The following is a 19010-nucleotide window of genomic DNA, read 5'->3' as shown; positions in this document are numbered from 1 at the left end:
AATTATAACTATAAATTTAACTCATGATTTTCAAAATTTAGGCTATATGCTACTGAAAATATTCATGAATAACATGCATTATATATAACGTAAGACTATAAATCAGTGAGAAACAATTCATTAATTTTTGATTAGGATTAAAAAAATTCCATAAGATCATTTAAAATAAAATAGAAACCAATATCAAACAAGGTAAGTTAACAAAGGTAAAACATTATAAATAAATTTACTTAATATTTAATATTTCTCAAAATTTAACATTAAAATAAAATAAAATATAAAATAAGAATTAATATTAAAAATACAAGACTTTCAAACAATTATAAGTAAATTAATTCAACTCATGGTTTTCAAAGTTTATGCTATATACTATTGAAAATATTCAAAAATAAAATATACTATGTATGAGGCTATAAGTCACTGAGAGTATACACAAAGGATTAGAAAAAAAACAATCAAAATATGAAAAATCATAATTATAGTTTACTATTTTTAAAATGGTAAAATTTCCAAAATTGATAACACAAAATGGAATTCAACATCAAATAAGGTAAACTAATAAATAAATCATTAAAATTAAATTGATTCATAGATATAGATACAATATTTTTCCTTCCAGGAACACAAATAAAAATATAACTCTTTAAAATAAAATCTCAAAAGTGTATTTTCAACATAAATTATAAATCAATATCAAATATGTTTTCTTTTATAATATCCAAATCGAAAAACCAAACATAATCTTCATGAACAAGGAATGCGTCAAGAATATAGGACTTGAAGTTTATGAACAATAATAGTGAATGAGAAATATTACAAAAAAAAATGTAAAACATTCGCGACAGAAAGTAGGCATACAAAGCCGAAGATAAAATCCAATAAAGAAAAAATGTATCACACAAAAAATTGGATAGAGTAGAGAATAATTCCAATATAAGAAAAATATTTCAAATTTACATTCTCTCTCTCAAAGATGTTAAGTAAGAGAGCAGAGATAGAGAGAGGGAATCGCAAGCCATAATTCATTTATGCGTTTCAAAATATTTTTAATCAATCAAAAAACTAACGAATTTATTTATCCATTAAAATTTTAAATATTAATCAACATTATTATTTTATGCTTGTACAAATATTTGTTTAGTCAGTTACAGTCAAAATCTTCATAGAAACTAAACAAATAAGCTATAGTGAAATAAATCTAACATGATGTGATCTACAATATTTTTTAAAACAATTGTTATTAAAGCAAACTAAATGATGAATTCTTATAATCATTAGTCAGGTCCACCTATTATAACATATAAAGTTTAAGATTCTCTCTGTTGAGTTATGTTGAAGAAAATATCTAAAGAACAATGTTTACAAGTTAGATAAAAAAAATAAAGAGTCTAAGAAAGCATGTCAAATAAATTAGTTAAATTTTTTAATAAAATTATAAAGACGACAAACAATAAATTAGAATGAAGGATAACATAAAGAATGATAGAAAAAATAATCAATATGAATTTATCATCAAAAAACTAAAAACATACAAATTTACAAACTTATAACATTTTAAAAAATCTCAAGATTAAAATGAGTATGCTATCTAAGACGTTCGTTATCTTATCACCAGCATTTAGCAACTAGAAATATATTTATTTTATCAAATTATATAATAGTTTATAAAAGATCTTAAAAATATTCATGGAAACTCCGAAACAAACATATATTATCTATCATACCAAAATAATATTTTTCATATAAAAAAGTAAATTATGATATATTGTAATGCTATACAACTAAATAATTAGTCATATTGATTATATATTTTTATATATCATACATAAATTATATTCCGCGCGTAGCGCATGCCGACCCTAGTATTACATATACTGTACATATGGATGACTGACGTGAGTAGATCATTATCAATGGAAATTTCTTTGGTAATTGAATATATATTAATATATGTACAATAATATCGATCAGTTTGAAATATGAAATCTTTTAAATTTTGATACGCGCATGCCGACCCTAGTATTACATATACTGTACATATGGATGACTGACGTGAGTAGATCATTATCAATGGAAATTTCCTTTGTAATTGAATATATATTAATATATGTACAATAATATCGATCCGTTTGAAATATGAAGTCTGTTAAATTTCGAAAAAATGAAGTCTTTTATTTTGAATTTTGTGTCATAGAACTTTTGAGAAAGCAGAGAAAACTCGTGTTGGTCAGAGAGTCTCAGGAAACACTGGACCATATACAATCAGCATTTTCACAATTTTTCAAACATTAAATACTAAATTAAATAGATTGAAAATGTATGATGTGGCGTATATAATATTAATTTGCTTCATTTAAACTGAATAAAGAAAAAAGTGATGGGAAGTGAGAATTGTTTTTAAAAAAAACCAGATTATTACATCTTCAGCAATGCCATTGATTGTTGGGATTTTATTACACCCAAATTATTTAATATCAATTATTTTATACCAAATATTTTTTTTTGTAAAACAAATTATATCAAAATTTATAATTTTATGTTTAAGCAGTAGAAATTTGGTTCATTTGATTTGTGATAGAAAAAATAATTTTTGCTCTAATATTATCATTACATTGCAAGAATTTTTTTTTTTATCATGGATGTGTCAAAAAATAAACTACAATTTATTTAACTTTTAATAATTATGATTTAAAAGAAAACATTTTCAGGTTTTTTTGTTCACAAATGCAATTATAAATAATATGAGATAAAAAATGATATAGTAGAATGTTTAATTTTATTACATATATTGTAAGTTGTACTATTTAATATATTACTAAATTAATTAAAAAAATGTTTTGAATATTATGTAAAGAAAATAGCCTCAGACCCAATTGTCCCCTTTATAAACACTAGTTTCCTAGTTTTGAAGCTGTACAATGGTTGTAATTATTAAATACCCTAATTTACATTATTTAACATTTTCATTATTTTTTTCTTTAGATAATATTCATAACAGTTTTTTTTATATTAACTAGGTAGTTGCCTGCGAATTCGCGGATATAAATAATGTATGAAATTATATATTATGTATACAGTGTCATATAGTTTGAACATTAAAAATATAACTGTTAACTTCAAATAATTTGAAAATTAGTTATAAAATTTCAATAAATTTGATGTAAAAATAACTGATGAATATTTAGTTATAACAAATGCTTGTGAAATTATATATATAATTATCACATTAACTTCACCAACACATATTATGCATCTTCTTCGGTCTCTTCTTATTTTTCTCATTATCGTTTCGTTTTTTTATTAAAGTTTTGCTAATTGTTTCCTAAATTTTACATACTTTTTGCCCAATATTTTTTTCTCTCTAAATAGTAATATAAAACATACAATCAATAAACCAAAAATCCATCATAGAATTCTATTCAGTCATAAAATTATTCTTTTCAATCATAACATTACCTTATTCACTATATTATTTGACTTAAATGCAAAACATGTTTTAAATCAAAATTCTCGCATGTCCGTTAAATATAATTCATCCAATCTTCAAAACCTAATTATTTATAAAGCATATATGGACATTATAAGAGATTATTTAGTGTTATTAGATACTACTATATTTTTATATGAATATGAAATCATTATATCGATTTCTATAAATTGTTTTTTATTCATTATTTTATGTAGTATATAAATATAAAAAGAATTGATCAAACATTATTACACTTTCTATAACTTTGAAAATTAGCTACCATTAATTATTCTTTGTAATATCATTTAGGTTATTTGGCAAGTGATAATAATTACTTTTAGACTTATCTTTTATTTTAGATCTAATTAAAATAATTAAGAATTATAAAAAGTTTCGTTCATTATATTATTTAGTTTATAAAAATAAAAAATAAGTTATCAAATGTTATTATTATTTATATAATTTGAACAATTAGTTCCATAAATCATTATTTGTAATATAATTTAGATTATTTGGCAAGTGATATTAATTGGTTCTAGATTTATTTTTTTAATTTAAATCTAAACTAAAATAAATAATACCTAAGAATCGATGTCTTCTTGATTCGTTGAGAACTCTCAAGTTCTTCTAGCCGTAACAAGGAAATAAAGAGTTTCAAACCTCTCTTTTATAAATCAATCAGTAAACTGAATACAAATGTAAGCCTAAATGGCTATATATAAAAGAAACCATAAAAACCCTAAATCAATAAAAATAATTATCCTATTTTAATAAATCAAATAATTAAAATATTTAAGAATATTTTCCAAATATTCTAGCTGCATCATTAGTTCCCTTTAACGAAACTTCAGTACTTCTATGAATAAATTGATCTCGTAACCGGTTTGCTAAGTGTACGAATGGTGACCAAAGAATGACGAAAAATAATGCATTCCGTAACATTTCTAAAAAAAAATCACCATTCACGTAATGTTGTAATCAGGAACAGCGTATTACTATCTATTACAAAACTTCCCAGTAATGGAAGCATAAATGAACCAATTGAGATTGAAGTTCAACGACATTCTTAAGCTAAGAATTATTTGGGAGCAAATTCATGTTATCAAAGTTCAAGAGAATTCACAAAACAAGGGTTACAAAACCCGACAATGACGTTAACAAGGTTTTGTGTTTTTTTTTCCCTTTTTTGGCAATAACTACTATTTTTTTCATCTTTTTTTCCTTTTTTTTCAAAAACATGTAGCAACCTATTATTGGAGGGAGGGTGAACCCAAGAAAAACACTAAACTTTATATTTTTTCAGTTGTGGCCTATGCAATTGTCAATAGCATCTGCATACTGCTATAAAACGAGTCAAGTGACAAAAAATAAATAATGATATACAAAAGTTTCTCACAAAATAATACTAATAAACAAAAAAGACATAGTAAGAAAAAAATTAGAGTAGAAGTTGACAATAGTCATTTGAATTTTTTTTTTAGAAAATGGTGAAGTTCTTTTAATTACTTGTCATTTTTAATTGATACTATTATTTTAAAAATATTAATTTTTAATCAAATAATTGAATTATTTGTAAATATTAATATTTTAATACCAAGAGATACCTTTGAAATAGTCACTCATGCTGCAATCAGCTAGAAATGGGAAAAAAAAACAAATTTATTAGAGGAATAAAACATTATTTTGGGGCTCACATCTCTCACAGACTCTTTTCTATCTATGAACAGACTCAACCTCTCTCACCTGATATAACCAACAAACAAAGTCTGTAACAAAACAAGACCAAGAAAAACAAGACAAGAACCACAACTAGTTGAACACATGTCTTAACCACAATCAACAACCTCATTAGTTCAATTAAGTGAACTAAGAAACTGAACCCAAATATGTTCAGCTCTCTTGGTCGTCTCAAGAGCGAACTCCTCAGCAGCTTGTTCGTCCTTCGCCTTACGCACAGCCACATGATACTCTTCATAAGCATGAGAAGCCTCCTTAAGAAGTCTTGCTAGATTGGTCTCTGTAGATTTAAACTTTAGATCAACGTTCAGTTTCTCTGCTTCAAGCTTAACCAACAGTTTCTTGATCGCAAAGATTTTGATAGACAACGCGTCTCCCTGATGGGCAAGTGTCTTGGCGAATGCGAACTCGGCGTCCACGGATCTCTGCTTCTCCATGGCGGTTTCTTTGAGAAGCTTGGCGCGGGTTTGAGCGATGTGGACTCTCTGTGAAGCCTCGAGTCCTTCTTTAATGACGGTTTTGTATTTGGCTAGCAAAGAGATGTAACCTATTGAAGCTGAGCTGAGTACCTCGTAACGCGTACCGGCTTCTATGATCTCGTCGAAGTTGGGATGGTTTACAAGGTCACGTGCGCTTAGACCGCGTAGCTTCTTTAGGGTTTCCTTTAAGCTGTCTATGTTCTCCGATGTAGCGGATGATTCGCTTTCGGTGGAAGTGACTGTTAAAGATGAGCCAAGGACTTTGCCTACCTTTGAGGTTGTTTCTTGTCTATGGGTGTGAAAGAGATTGTTCAGTGAAGTTGTGAGGCTAGAGCTCTCTGATCCCTACCAAAGCACAAAATCAAGAAACTGATTTAGATATTAGAGTCCTACCATTGTTGTTACAAAGAAAAATATAGATAACAAACCTGGAAGTTTGATTCTTCAGCGAGTATCTCCCCTATGTTAATTGAACAATCTGTGTCAATCTTAAGACCATCTGTGCCTTTGTTAAAACAACCACACACACCATCTGCAAGAAACACAAATAGAGAGAAAACATTTTAAAATAGCTCTCTTGTGTGTTTCTTTGGTTTAGAAAGATTCAAAGCTAACCTGTAGACTTTAGAAGACCGCTAAAGCCAGCTGTAGAAAATAAACATATGAACATTGAGATCAAGTTCAATTTAGAGAAATGTGTTTGTGAGAATCTTTGTAGTACTTACAGTTGGATCCACCAGAAGTTTTCTGAACTGTACTTATGGTTGATGAACTCTTTGCAGCTGCTGCTGTGACAACACATGTAAGAGCTGTCTTAGACCAAAAGAAACTAAAAGATGGAAACATGACATAAACAGAAGAAGTGGTTTCTTACAGTATTTTCCAGAAGCCTTTGCACTTGCAGCTGCTTCATATTCGCGTTCGATTTCTTCCAACATGCTGCTTCTCTGAGTTTCAGCTGTTAACAAAAAAAAGGGAAAAAATGTTTTATAATTTATTTTAGAAGGCTTTAAGAGGAACAAAGGTATCAAACTCTTAGTACCTTGATCTTTATAAGTCTTTTCTACATGGCCCTTAGTTGCAGCTGAAACATGGAATATGAAAAAGAATACATAAGAAAACTCTTTCTACAACATTCTGATTTGAATTCATATACTTGTCAAGACTTATTGCACCAAGTTTTCTTCATATTCAGAGAGAGTTATGTGTTGAAGTACCTTCAAACTCGCGTTCAATAGCATCAAGCATACTTTTTCTACTTGCAGCTGCAACAAAACGTGGAAACAAAAATCTGATTCAGTATACATTATAAAAAAAATTTGGAACATATATCTTTTACAGCTACAAGAGGGAAGAATATTTTTACAGTGTTCATCATGATCCTTGCCTTGAGTTGAATCACTAGCCTTTCCCTCTCCAAGACCTTTTGTAGCAGCTGCAAGTAAGAACAAATAACTTATGTACTTGATCTTTTTTGAAGAAGAAACATTCAGCAAATAAGTTTATTATGTGAAAGTAACCTTCAAACTCGAGTTCGATAGCTTCAAGCATGCTATTTCTCCTTGCATCTGTAACAAAAAACATCAACCATTCTTCAGAATACTATGGAAGATGCAAAGTGATCATAAAAAGTAGTTAGAACAATTCATTACTTTCTTCACTATCTCCTTCAGTGGAATCTTCAAGGTTTAGTTTCTTAAGACTACTTGTAGCAGCTGCAAAGTAGTTTGGGTAAAACAGAGGAAATGGTTCAAAATTTGATCTAAGAACGACAAGAGGTTTAACATGGATAATGAATATGATGATAGTACCTTCAAATTCACGCTCAATCTCATCCAACATACTTTGCCTCTTTGCAGCTGATAACAAAGACATGCATGAGACTAAACCTCCAAGAAAGGTAAAGGAACTTCTAAAAGGTTAAATGGTGATATTATTTTACATTGGTCTCCCTCATCTTTGTTATCAGCGAGATCATCAAGCTGTTTAAAGCTATCGGTAACGGCTGCAAGAGAGGAAACACTCTTTAAGAACTTCTTGAAACCAAGAGAGAGAGAGAGTAAAAGAATCTCTATGCGTGTGATGATTATTAAGTCACATTACCTTCAAACTCACGTTCAATTGCATCTAGCATACTCTGTCTCCTGGCAGCTGTGAAAAGACATAACATATATCTATCTCAGAAAACTGAATGAGGGACAAGAAGGTATCAAAGTAGAGATGAGAGTTTCTTACCTTGTTCTTTGTCATCATCTTGGACAGTGTGAGCATTAATCTTTAGCTGTTTAAGACCACTTGTAGCAGCTGCAAGTAGAAGAAGATGTAAACATAATCGTTAATCTAAGAAGTCTCACCACAAAGAATGTGAATCAATTAGTAGGAGTATGTCAAGATACCTTCAAACTCACGCTCAATCTCATCTAGCATGCTTGTTCTAGTTGCAGCTAATAAGAAGACAAATGAGATCTATGAGTCCTCTAGTTAAATATGTAGGTATCATGAGAATAGAGGGAGAGCAAATATTACAGTGTGATTCATCATCCGTGCTTGAAGTGGAGTGCCTTAGTTCTTCAAGACCTTTTGTAGCTTCTGCAAAACAGAGGACAAAACAAAGTCTAAGATGGTTTTGTAAAGGTAAAATGAAGTGACCTAACAAAACACTAGTTATGGTTAAGTATTAAGATACCTTCAAACTCTCTTTCGATCTCTTCTAGCATCTTCTGTCTCTTTGCAGCTATAACAAACACACAAAGCCTGACTCAGTAATACAGTAAATAAAGACATTGCATCTAACAAAGTAACAATGCGAGAGAGTTTTGAACCATGTTCTGCATCGCTGACACCAGTTAAATCATCAGCCTTTAGTTGTTCAAGACCTTTTGTAGCAGCTTCAATTTGGAAATGAAACTAATTATTAGTTAACTAAGTACTTAATTAAACAAATATTATATTTTTAATGTTAAAATACCTTCAAAATCACGTTCAATCTCGTCAATCATGCTTTGTCTCATTGCAGCTGTAACACAAGAATAGAAAACTTGGAATTAGAATATAGAAGAAGAACCAAATGATTGGTAACAAGTACTAGAGGAAGAATGTGTGTTTTTACATTGTTCATCATCTATTCCTTGAGTGGAACCGTCAATCTTGAGTTTTTCAAATCCAGCTACAGCAGCTGTAAGTAATTATGAGGTAATGAAACAAAGACATAAACCAAAAGTCAGTATGAATCTATCAATAACATTGGTTTCAAGAACTAATGTGAAGTTAGACAGAAACATCTAAAAGTACCTTCAAACTCGCGTTCAATCTCCTCCATCATTTTCTTCCTCTGAGCAGCTAAAATTACAAAGACAGCATAGTTAACACTCATTTAGCAAAAGGGTACTAGATGAATATGGAGATTTTTTGTTTTTTTTGTTTTTTCAAACCTAGTTCTTCATCATCCTTGGATTCATCAACTTTGTTGATACCGTCAGATCCAGCCTTTTCAAGTTCATCGATATGTGCTGTTATCAAGAAACAAACAAACCATTCATGTCAAGACTTTGATCCAAACATAATCAACTTTTAAGAAAAACAGATCAAAACAGAGGAAACTTCTTGACTTGCCTTGGAACTCAAGTTCGATATGGTCCAACATACTGGAAGGTGTAACGACTTCATCAGTAACAGCTCCTAACTATAGATCCAAATCACAAGACACCAGATATTAATCAAGAGTCGCACTACTTTGCAGCAATCTTTAGATCATAGTCATCCTAAACCAAATCCAAACCCTAGCAAGCTACCTGAGACGAGGTATCAGCAGAATCTTTAAGAGTTTCCACGGATTCTTCTGATAGAGACAGAGAAATAGTCTTATTAACCGTCACTGTACTGTTTTTCTGACCACCAGCTGATTAGATCACATACACAACAAAGAGATTAATTGTCTTAGTCATAGACGGTAATTTGCAGAAAAAGAAACAAGAGAGAGAGAGAGAGAGAGAGAGGTCTTACATTGATCTTCTCCTTCGTTGCCTTGGAGAGACTTGACATTATCTGCAACAAAATATCATTTCCTATTAGTTCAAAAAAAAAATCATTTCCTTGTTATGACCTAACAAAAACTATGAGCCTCTTCAGACAATTTATCGTAATATTACCTTGGTATTCACGGTCGATTAGATCTAAATTCAAACCTGTAGTTCCTTCATCCTACACAGCAAAAGTCAATGCGTTTGAAATCAATTCAAATGGTTTTAGAGAAATAGTGTTTTGTGTATGGCGTACCTGACAAGAAACTTCATAGAAGCTTGAGAGAACAAGACAGAGAGACAAAACCAGAGCTAAGAACTTTGTTCCCATGGCGTAAGTTGTTATCGCAAAGATCAAGAGATACACTGTGTTGAAGCTTGAGAAAACACATAACAAGACTTTAAATAAAACCCAAATTAACAACTCAACGTGGTTTTCTAATTTAATAATATAAATTCACGTGGCTTTACTTTTTTTATATATTCCACGTTCCTACTGCTTACAAGTCACCGCTCTTTATTTTATCTTCAGTAGTTAACTTTGGGACTCTGTAAAACCTTCATGCAATTATGCTTATCCAATATCCACTATGTATCAATCACAGTTTTATCTTAGGCTAACATTATTTTCTTTGAATATGTTTAATATCAAGGGATATGTATCCCACATTGGACAATCAATGGGATATTAAGTAATATATAAAGGGTTAGGGCCAATCCACTAATTGTCAATTGGTTTTGAATTGGAAGCCCATAATAAATCCGAATCTAACATGGTATCAGAGCCCAGATCCTAATAAGTTAAACCCCTAATTAATATTAACCCTACCCGACCGGTTATATAGGCCGTAGTTGACTCGCTCGACCGAGTATAACTGTCTTTAAAAGTTTCCGAGATTTCTGGCCGATAAGAGCCATCATCTCGAGGAGAGGAATTAAGGGATATGTATCCCACATTGGACAATCAATGGGATATTAAGTAATATATAAAGGGCTAGGGCCAATCCACTTATTGCCAATTGGTTTTGAGTTGGAAGCCCATAATAAACCCGAATCTAACATTTAACAAATTTTTAATGAACTTTTTTTGGAATAATAAGCTAAATGTTTATATTTTGAATCAAGTGCTGTTGGTTCAACTGGAAAAACACCTTAGAAAATTTTTAGAACGTAACGCACATCATAGAGTTACACTTGAAACAAAATTAATATTACATAACGTTGTGGTCTAAACTTAGAACAAAAAGGTTTTAATTAAAATTAACATCAGAGTCTAATCGAGTCCATGTTAATCTTAATAAAAAGATAAAGTTGTCCACGTTCTGTGAACTTCTTTGCTGATGTAATTCAATAATGCGATGGTCAGTACTACTAAATCGTATCTTTTAGATAAGCACATATATTTTATATAGACTAGTCTGTCGATCAGTGTTTTACATTGTACTCATTGGCTGAGAAATGTTTACAGGTATAAGATAATATTAGCGTGCAACATGAGACAATTAAATACATTTTATATATGATCATGCATATGTGACACATATGTGTCGGCCTTAACTCAACCATCAACTATATTTTTAGCAAAAAAGAACCGTCATATACTTTTAAAAGAGATCATTAATTCAAAATCAGACTTCACGATCGCAAGACGTTGGCTATAATTTCTATTTTAAACACTTTTTACCAATCAACAATTTTGAGCTGATAGTATATATATGTAAGTCCTATGTTTGTGTAAAGTACTTATATGAAAGGAAAAATAACCTATAAAATATAACGATATTGTCATTTTGATATGGTTGAAGTTTAATAACCTCAACTACACTCATCCCTGAGCATACAACATATCAATGTAGTAGTAGTACTGAAAGTCGAACCTCAAAAAGAGTGAATAGACATATTGTAAATGTAAATAGTAATCTAATTTAAGGTAAACAAGTTTAATCAATTCTAATAACTGTGATAATTCAAATTAAAATGATCAAATGAACCTTGCAATAAAAGCAAGTAGACAAAGAGTTAACAAGAAGCAACTAAAACACCAAATGGGAGTTGAAGCAGATAATTTTAAAAAATGATTACCAAATAAATTCTTGGGTTTAAAGTAAATTTGAGTGACTAGATACTAATTTATGATGATTAAGCAATCAATAGTAATATTTAGGTTTAAGAACAGTAATGTAAACTAATTCATTTCATTGATAATATCATATACTAATTAAATATCTAACATCAATTTATATTAATAATCACAAATCTGTTGTGTGTTAAACACAAGTCTAAGTAGTTAATTTGCACTTCATTCATTAATATTTATTGTCTTTTTGGACAAATTAATCTTTATTGTCTAAAAATACAAAACATTCATATGTTTCATCGAACACAATTTGGACATAAAATGATTTACTAGCTTCTAGATTAATTAACTTGGCCTAAATTAATCTAGTATTAAGAAGATGAAGTAAATATGCAGGAGTTGAAAAAGTTGTTTTGTTGATGAAACTAAATTGTTCACAACTCAGCAAGTTATACTCATATTACTTTCAAAGCCATGATGACATGATATATCTTTAGCTTTGAATTAATAAAATAAATTTATTGAATTTAGTTTATAAGGATGATGACATTAGTCCATATATAGTCTCGATCGAAAACAAACAAATTTTATTGAAAAGTAACGATGACAAGGAATACTGAAACATAAAACAAGATAAAAAAGTGTGTAAATCAATTGAGAAGAAACAGAAGAGAGTACTTGTATCTAAGTAAGAGTGTTGAGAAACTGAACCCAAACGACATCTGCCTTCTCGATGGTCTCAAGCGAATATTCAGCAGATGCTTGCACCTCCTTCCACTCGCGCACAACCACACGATGCTTCTCGTATGCGTGAGACGATTCCTCTAGAACACTTGACAGATTCTCGACACTCTTCTGGAATTGAATCTCAACTTGTTTCTTCTCGGCCTCAAGCTTCAACACCGCCTTCTTCATTGCGAATATTTGGACGGCCAAGTTGTCTCCTTTCTGAGCCAAAGCTTTGACTAACTCGAACTCAGCGTCCACCCTTTTCTGCTTCTCTATGGCCACGTTTTCATGCAATATGACACGCTGGTGCACGGTTTTCACACGCTGAGAGGCTTTGAATACTTCTCTTATCACAGTCCCGTATGTGGCCAGCCTCGATATGTAGGTTACCTTAGCCCGGGTTAGTTCCTCATAGCGTGCAGCCATCGTCAGTATCTCCTCGTAATCCGAACGATGCACGAGCTCACGCACCTTTATACCAACGTACTTTTTCAAGGTCATTTTTAGCTTCGTCACCTTCTCTGATGTTTCTGTAGTAGAAACCTTTCCTATTTTTACATCTGTCGTCCATCGTCTTTTCTTATGATTATCAACAATCTCGGTCAGCGATGTTATGAGACTAGAGGTCTTTGACGAGGAGCCCTACATATCAAAGTTAACACATTTATAGTGATGTTACTAAAATAATTCATTTTATCCCAATAAATTATTGACTATATTTCATGGAAATATTCTCCAAGCCTAAGGAGCATTACCTTGATGGATTCTTCCTTGATGATGTCATTTAAGTCATACTTTGGTATAACTATAGAATCGTCTCCCTTAACACCATTATTGTCTTGGTTAATACAGCGCCATGCACCTGCATGCCCACAGCAATAAAAAATTAATTAAGCTCTTCTGAGTTTCTTGTTTTTTTATAATGCTCTTCTGAGTTTCTTGTAACTAGGGCATTTAGAGATTGCGAAACGGATTCAGCATATTTCTTGCTTAATATTTAGGTAACAAAATTTCTTATACGACATATTCCCTAGACTATACTTACGAAGTGATTTTGCCACATGTTTCTTTTACAAACAATTTCACAAAACAAATATGATATGACTACTGAAATTAATGACATGACTTCTGAAAAAATATGACATGAATAATTTCATTTAATGTTGATTTATATTTTGGCAAACTTATTAGAATATGGTAATAATTCATATATTACATTTAATATTGATATTTATTTTTGGTAAACTTTTTTAAAATATGGTAATAACTCATACATCATCTATAAAATAAATATATTCATATATAACATTTTAAATTTCGAAATATTATTATTTTGTATAATTATACAATTTGTATTACTAAAACTTTCAAAAATTTCTACAATTTTTTTAAAAAAATTTAACTATCTAATCATTAAGATCATTAGTTTCTTATATATCTACAAATTTTAGAAATATTGTTTAGGCTAAATTTTTGATAATTATATAATTTTATATCATTTTTATTAGTTTTATACAAATTGATTTAATATATATCAAATCTAAATATTAGTAAGAAAATAGTAAAATCTATAATATTTAATAAAAATTATTTGTTTAAAAAATTAATTACTGCACATGGTGCAGGAAAACACCTAGTAGACAAATCTGACTGTCCAATTGCTAGAGATCCCAAAACCCCTGAGCCACTACTGCTTGTCTTCGACTCATACTCTAGACGACCCTCCACTGACTCTTGCTTCGACTCATACTGCTCACGACTCCCCATTGACCCATCTGAAAAAGGTAACTAATTATATACATCACAATGATCTGATAACTCTTTTAAGAACTGCCTTGAGAATAGGAAGATTATATATACCTTCATTTCTTGTTATTGTCGGTTCCTTTATCATGAACCCTTGGTTTCCCTCAGCTGTTACAATGCATGATATAAGAACTCTTTTGCAAGAGATCTCTAGAGATCTAACTAGCATATAAAGAAGTAAACAAGAACACTAACTGAAGTGTATTCTTACATTCCTTTTCACCGTTGTTATAATATATTCTTCCATCATCTGTATTTTCACCCCCTGGAATTAAGAAATGAACAAATAAGCTTCAGCAAATTAAATTAAATTCGGATGTAAAAAAAATTTAAATTAAATTCTCTAGACAAAAAGTTTTAATACAAACAAGTATTAACTATATAAAAAAACTTTTTATCATCTCAAACTGTACCTTGGAATGTGTTTCCACTTGTTTCCACCTTACTCTTTTCCTCTGTGATTTTTTCTTCTTCTACAACAGTTCTGCTAGATGCCGAATCTAGGATCGAAATGGAACATGTGAACAGCTATTAGTTGGAATAAAACTACTTAAGCATTTCCAACTCATCTATATTTTTTCTTATATAATAATATTTAGAAGTAAATTTACTATTTTAAAAAATATATATATATTACTAGTTTTCTTTCTATAAATAAAGGAATAAATAACATTCTTCTGTTTTTCTTACTTTATAATAGAAGAATGCTATTTTAGAGGGATGTATTTGAGTAAATTATACTTCTATTTTAGACGAAAAATAGCAAAAATACATTAGAAGTCTTGGATATTAACAATATATCACTTCATGCACCAAGAAGGGGTTCAAGATTACCTAAGAACACATTTATAGATAAAGTTACCTTCTATCTGGCGTTGAAGCTCTTTCACCCTTTCCTGATTCGAAGCACCTGAATTTAACAACGCATAAGAAAAATGTTACCAAAAACAACTGTGCCTTCGAGAAGCAAAGTAGAATAAAAAGAACCTCTTACCGGTTTCAGAAGCATCCATTAATTCAGCTTCAGATCCAGCATTTTTATTAAACCCTACAGTCGATCGAAAAGGACAAACCTATTAATAACGTAACGGATCTACATGGCCTTTCTTATTCAATCTGAATAGGTAGTTCTAATCCACTATACCTTGCAATAGACGTTTGATGTCGTCCGAGCTACTCGAACCTTGACCCGCTTCATAACTACTAGCATCTTCAGACTATATATAACCGAAAGTTCACAAACCACATTTTTTTTCTTTACAAAATTAACCTGTTTACTTAAGAAATCTTAACAAATGCCAAAAAAATGTACACCAAATCACCCATAAATTATTGTTTTTACCTAGAATTGAGTTATATAACTTATAAACATCAAAATAATGTTCTAGTTTACCTCGCCTTTTATTTTAACCTAGCTGAATTGAGACGTCAAAATGTTCTATGTCCACCTCATTTTTTAACCTAGAATTGAGTCATAACATTAAAGAATGTTAGGTTTACCTCGGCTTCGACAGAGTGAGACACAGATGATGTGGCTTTCCCTTCGAAGGTTTGGACATTAGCTGCACCCAAACAAAACCCAAATTCAATACAGTTGCTATTTATATATCGACGTTAAGATAACAATAATATTAAGTTCGTCAAATATATAGTTTACATTCAGATTCTTGACTCTCTAACGTTCCAAATTCCCTGCTTTCGCCAACCTAAACAAAAACCAAATCCATGCATGCAAGTCAATTTTAATTCTGATCTTCATCTTATTATTCCTTCTTTAATTGTTTTGTATGGTAATAATTAGGAAAAAGGTATCTGATTGTGGCTTGCTTACCTGACAAGAAATCTCATGAAAGCTTGAGAGAACGAGACACATTGCTAGGGCCAAACCCACATTTTTCTTTCCCATCGTGGAGATTGCCATTACAGACACCAAATTAAATACACTGTTTTGATCCTTAATATTGTACTTTTTAGTTGTTTTGATGTTTGAAGCAAAACTTCTTGTGCTTTAAATAGAGCCCATGATGCAGACTAAACTAACGAGTCTTTTTATATATACACATATAATCAATTCACGAGTCTTTTTATATATTCATCAGTAACATAACCTATTATATGCTTCGTAATCAATGATGTAAATATACGTTAAGGTTTGATAACTTATGAAGTTGTTATGCCCTTTTTTAAAAAAAAAAAAAAAAAACTTATGAAGTTGTTAATTGACCGGGTCATGGAGTGATGGAGCTTATTGATTTTTTATAAGTGCACTCGCTATATCATAAGTCAGGTTCAGATCTGGTCCATGTATAGACGACAAGGAAAAAAAAAAAGTGTTCAAATTCCTATTAAAGTTATTTACTAAACCTAAAATTTGTTTCGCGATTAAAACAATATATTATCAAAAATTATTCAAATCGTATTCGTTTGTGCGGCCGGCTTGGCACTGGACGCGAGGTTCCACGGTCCTGAGTCCAACTCTAGTTCCAACAATAAAAAGATTCAGAATTAAAAATAAAATTCGTAAGAGAATACTATATATACATTTCTCAATAAAAGAAAATTTCTTTATTTTATTCCTTAAACAAAAAAAATATATAAATAAATAAAGCATGTGATATTGACCACAAAATTAAGTTTATATCATAAAGGTTCACATGGCCATGAAGAACAAACGAAGGAAACAAATGCATAATTTATGACACTACCGAGTTTAGGTCGTATATATTAAAAGACTGTGAAATTGCCATGAATAAACGAATGAATCAAATACTTAATTTATGACCATCCAGACTTGTGGTCAGATTTATAAGACAGAGAAAAGTTGACTATAAGATAAAAATTTTTGACTTTGATTTGCAAGAGAATTGGCATGGATTATAACCCCCAAAAATAAAGGAAATTGAACAAACGGAGGAAACAAACACATAGTTAATGACTTATCGGATTTGAGGTCACATATATATTAGACTGTGAAATTGACTATCATTTATTGACTTTGATTTGAAAGCGTGTTTTGCGAAACAATGAAGCATTATAATTTATAGCCGTTTGGTGTAACCCTACAAAATAATCCGGGAATACTCGGGTTTAGTTTGGAATTTATTTTAGTATTTTAGATTAAATTAAATTAATTAGTAATATAAACTTAAAAAAATTATTTCCTTGATTTTAAATCAAAATTACAAATACATTATACAGAACCTTCTAAAAGACTATTACATAATTAAATGTGTCAAATAATGAAAATACATACATTAAAAATGAATGTGACAATCTATCGAAAATAATGAATAAATTTTTTGTTTTTTAAAATATAATCAATTATTTGGATAACAAAGTTTATTTATTCTCTAAATATAATAATATGTAAAATCCAGTAATATCTTTATCTGAATAATAATAATTAATATTTTGTTTTCAATGTATTTACCAAACTTTTAAAAAAATCTATAACAGTGAATTATGTACTTACATTTTGGATTATTTAAATTATTGATTCCAAAAGAATATAATGAACTAATCTACCAGTAAATTCAAAAGTATGTACAAAAGAGAAAATAAACCCAATGTTGTAAGTGTTAAACCTAACTGAAATAATAAAAACTATATTCCATTTGCTATATGTATATATTAAATTTGAGCAAACATTTAAGAAACTATATAACAATTACAATAATGAAAATATTTTATTCCTAATACAAATTATGATCTCTAACAACACTAATAAAAATATAAAAAAATGTTAATTTTAATTAGATGTATACAAAGATCAAATGAGGATGTGTTTTCATTAAAATGAAAAGATACAACAAAAAAGGAAGGTAATAACTAAAATAGTACAATGTTGCAAAATATATTTGACAACAAGTAAAACACAAAAACACATTAGAAAAATAAACAAAATCAAACGTTAAACGAAATATACAATTTAGTAAACATAGAATACAAATAGATATGCAATACCTAATAATACAAGAATATAACAATCAAAATCCAAGAGATGAACTTCTCAAGAGAGTTTTTTGTGTATTTCTCAATAGATCAAAAGATAATCTGCCTGGTGGCTACCAAAGATGTTTAAAACATAGGTTTTAGAAATGTAAAACGTGCATAATGAAATGACCAAAAGGGCCTTAAGTAAAATAGAAATTGACCCAACAATAGACGCAGAGCGACCTCGGCATGTCGCTCCGACAAGTCGCTCCGGCCTTCGGGAGCGACCTCAGTGGGTCGCTCTGAGAGGTCGCTCCGGGCTTTGCTTCGTGTCGTCTCGCCATAGAGACCCGAGCGACCTCGGGGTGTCGCTTTGGGAGATCGCTCCGAGAGGGGTGTGAGATGCAAGCGACCTCGGTGTGTCGCTCTGGGCAAGTCGCTCTGGGCTTCCAACATGATGAATATGGCGAGCGACTTCACGGGGTCGCTCCAGCTAGGTCGCTCTGAGAGGTGCTTTGGAGCGACCTCATGACGTCGCTGCGGAACCTCGCTCCCATCCTCTGCTCGTCCAATGATCACCTATTTCACCTCCTTTGAGCTCCAAATGCATCCAAATGTCCCCAAGAACTCCATGTGGCACTCCAACACCTGATAAAGACTCATGTATGCAAAATGTAACCTAAACATGGCTAAATCCTAGTCTATATGATCAAAATGCACATGGACGAATGGATAAGATAATGGAAATATGCAAGATATCA

At 30.6% G+C, this 19010-nt stretch overlaps 2 protein-coding genes across 5 annotated transcripts; both read right to left on the bottom strand.

Moving 5' to 3' along the window:
- Positions 1 to 5184: 5184 nt before the first annotated feature.
- LOC106323675 (TSA1-like protein) lies at positions 5185 to 10063 on the bottom strand. 4 transcript variants are annotated; one of them, XM_013761763.1, is made up of 27 exons: positions 9961 to 10063; positions 9834 to 9885; positions 9688 to 9729; positions 9477 to 9583; positions 9298 to 9367; positions 9117 to 9194; positions 8977 to 9030; positions 8795 to 8860; positions 8654 to 8701; positions 8508 to 8573; positions 8372 to 8419; positions 8212 to 8274; positions 8082 to 8129; positions 7921 to 7989; positions 7789 to 7836; positions 7628 to 7690; positions 7497 to 7544; positions 7338 to 7400; positions 7206 to 7253; positions 7052 to 7120; positions 6903 to 6950; positions 6728 to 6769; positions 6560 to 6643; positions 6411 to 6473; positions 6301 to 6330; positions 6114 to 6217; positions 5185 to 6030 (listed from the first exon to the last, which is right to left on the bottom strand). In XM_013761763.1, the coding sequence occupies exons 1-27, from the start codon at positions 10033 to 10035 to the stop codon at positions 5323 to 5325; spliced, it is 2304 nt and encodes a 767-aa protein (XP_013617217.1). In that variant the 5' UTR covers positions 10036 to 10063; the 3' UTR covers positions 5185 to 5322. The 4 variants fall into 4 exon arrangements, with proteins under 4 accessions (XP_013617217.1, XP_013617222.1, XP_013617227.1 ...); XM_013761768.1 differs by having other exon boundaries at positions 6411 to 6470; XM_013761773.1 differs by having other exon boundaries at positions 8977 to 9024.
- Positions 10064 to 12465: 2402 nt separating this feature from the next.
- Positions 12466 to 16237, bottom strand: LOC106339073 (NAI2-like protein). The gene is made up of 12 exons (XM_013777896.1): positions 16148 to 16237; positions 15974 to 16022; positions 15817 to 15878; positions 15461 to 15533; positions 15311 to 15364; positions 15179 to 15226; positions 14730 to 14816; positions 14528 to 14581; positions 14371 to 14424; positions 14142 to 14285; positions 13266 to 13372; positions 12466 to 13152 (listed from the first exon to the last, which is right to left on the bottom strand). Exons 1-12 carry the CDS (start codon positions 16235 to 16237, stop codon positions 12466 to 12468), a joined length of 1509 nt encoding a protein of 502 aa, XP_013633350.1.
- Between the last annotated feature and the right edge of the window lie 2773 nt (positions 16238 to 19010).

This window comes from Brassica oleracea, chromosome C1 (genome assembly GCF_000695525.1).
Source record: "Brassica oleracea var. oleracea cultivar TO1000 chromosome C1, BOL, whole genome shotgun sequence".
NCBI classification, from domain to species: domain Eukaryota; kingdom Viridiplantae; phylum Streptophyta; class Magnoliopsida; order Brassicales; family Brassicaceae; genus Brassica; species Brassica oleracea.
The sequence above is the reverse complement of the archived record's forward strand: the minus strand, read 5'-3'. Positions and strand labels throughout refer to the sequence as shown.

What these genes read in the sequence shown, in the direction of transcription:
- LOC106323675 (XM_013761763.1), bottom strand. Translation starts at nt 10,035, where the DNA reads ATGGGAACAAAGTTCTTAGCTCTGGTTTTGTCTCTCTGTCTTGTTCTC. An exon ending in CAAGGATGATGAAGAACTAG is followed by an intron (nt 9,031 to 9,116) that starts GTTTGAAAAAAC and finishes CTGTCTTTGTAA; the next exon opens with TTTTAGCTGCTCAGAGGAAG. An exon ending in AGGAATAGATGATGAACAAT is followed by an intron (nt 8,702 to 8,794) that starts GTAAAAACACAC and finishes CTTGTGTTACAG; the next exon opens with CTGCAATGAGACAAAGCATG.
- LOC106339073 (XM_013777896.1), bottom strand. Translation starts at nt 16,237, where the DNA reads ATGGCAATCTCCACGATGGGAAAGAAAAATGTGGGTTTGGCCCTAGCA. An exon ending in GACAATAACAAGAAATGAAG is followed by an intron (nt 14,286 to 14,370) that starts GTATATATAATC and finishes TACCTTTTTCAG; the next exon opens with ATGGGTCAATGGGGAGTCGT. An exon ending in TCAAGGAAGAATCCATCAAG is followed by an intron (nt 13,153 to 13,265) that starts GTAATGCTCCTT and finishes TTTGATATGTAG; the next exon opens with GGCTCCTCGTCAAAGACCTC.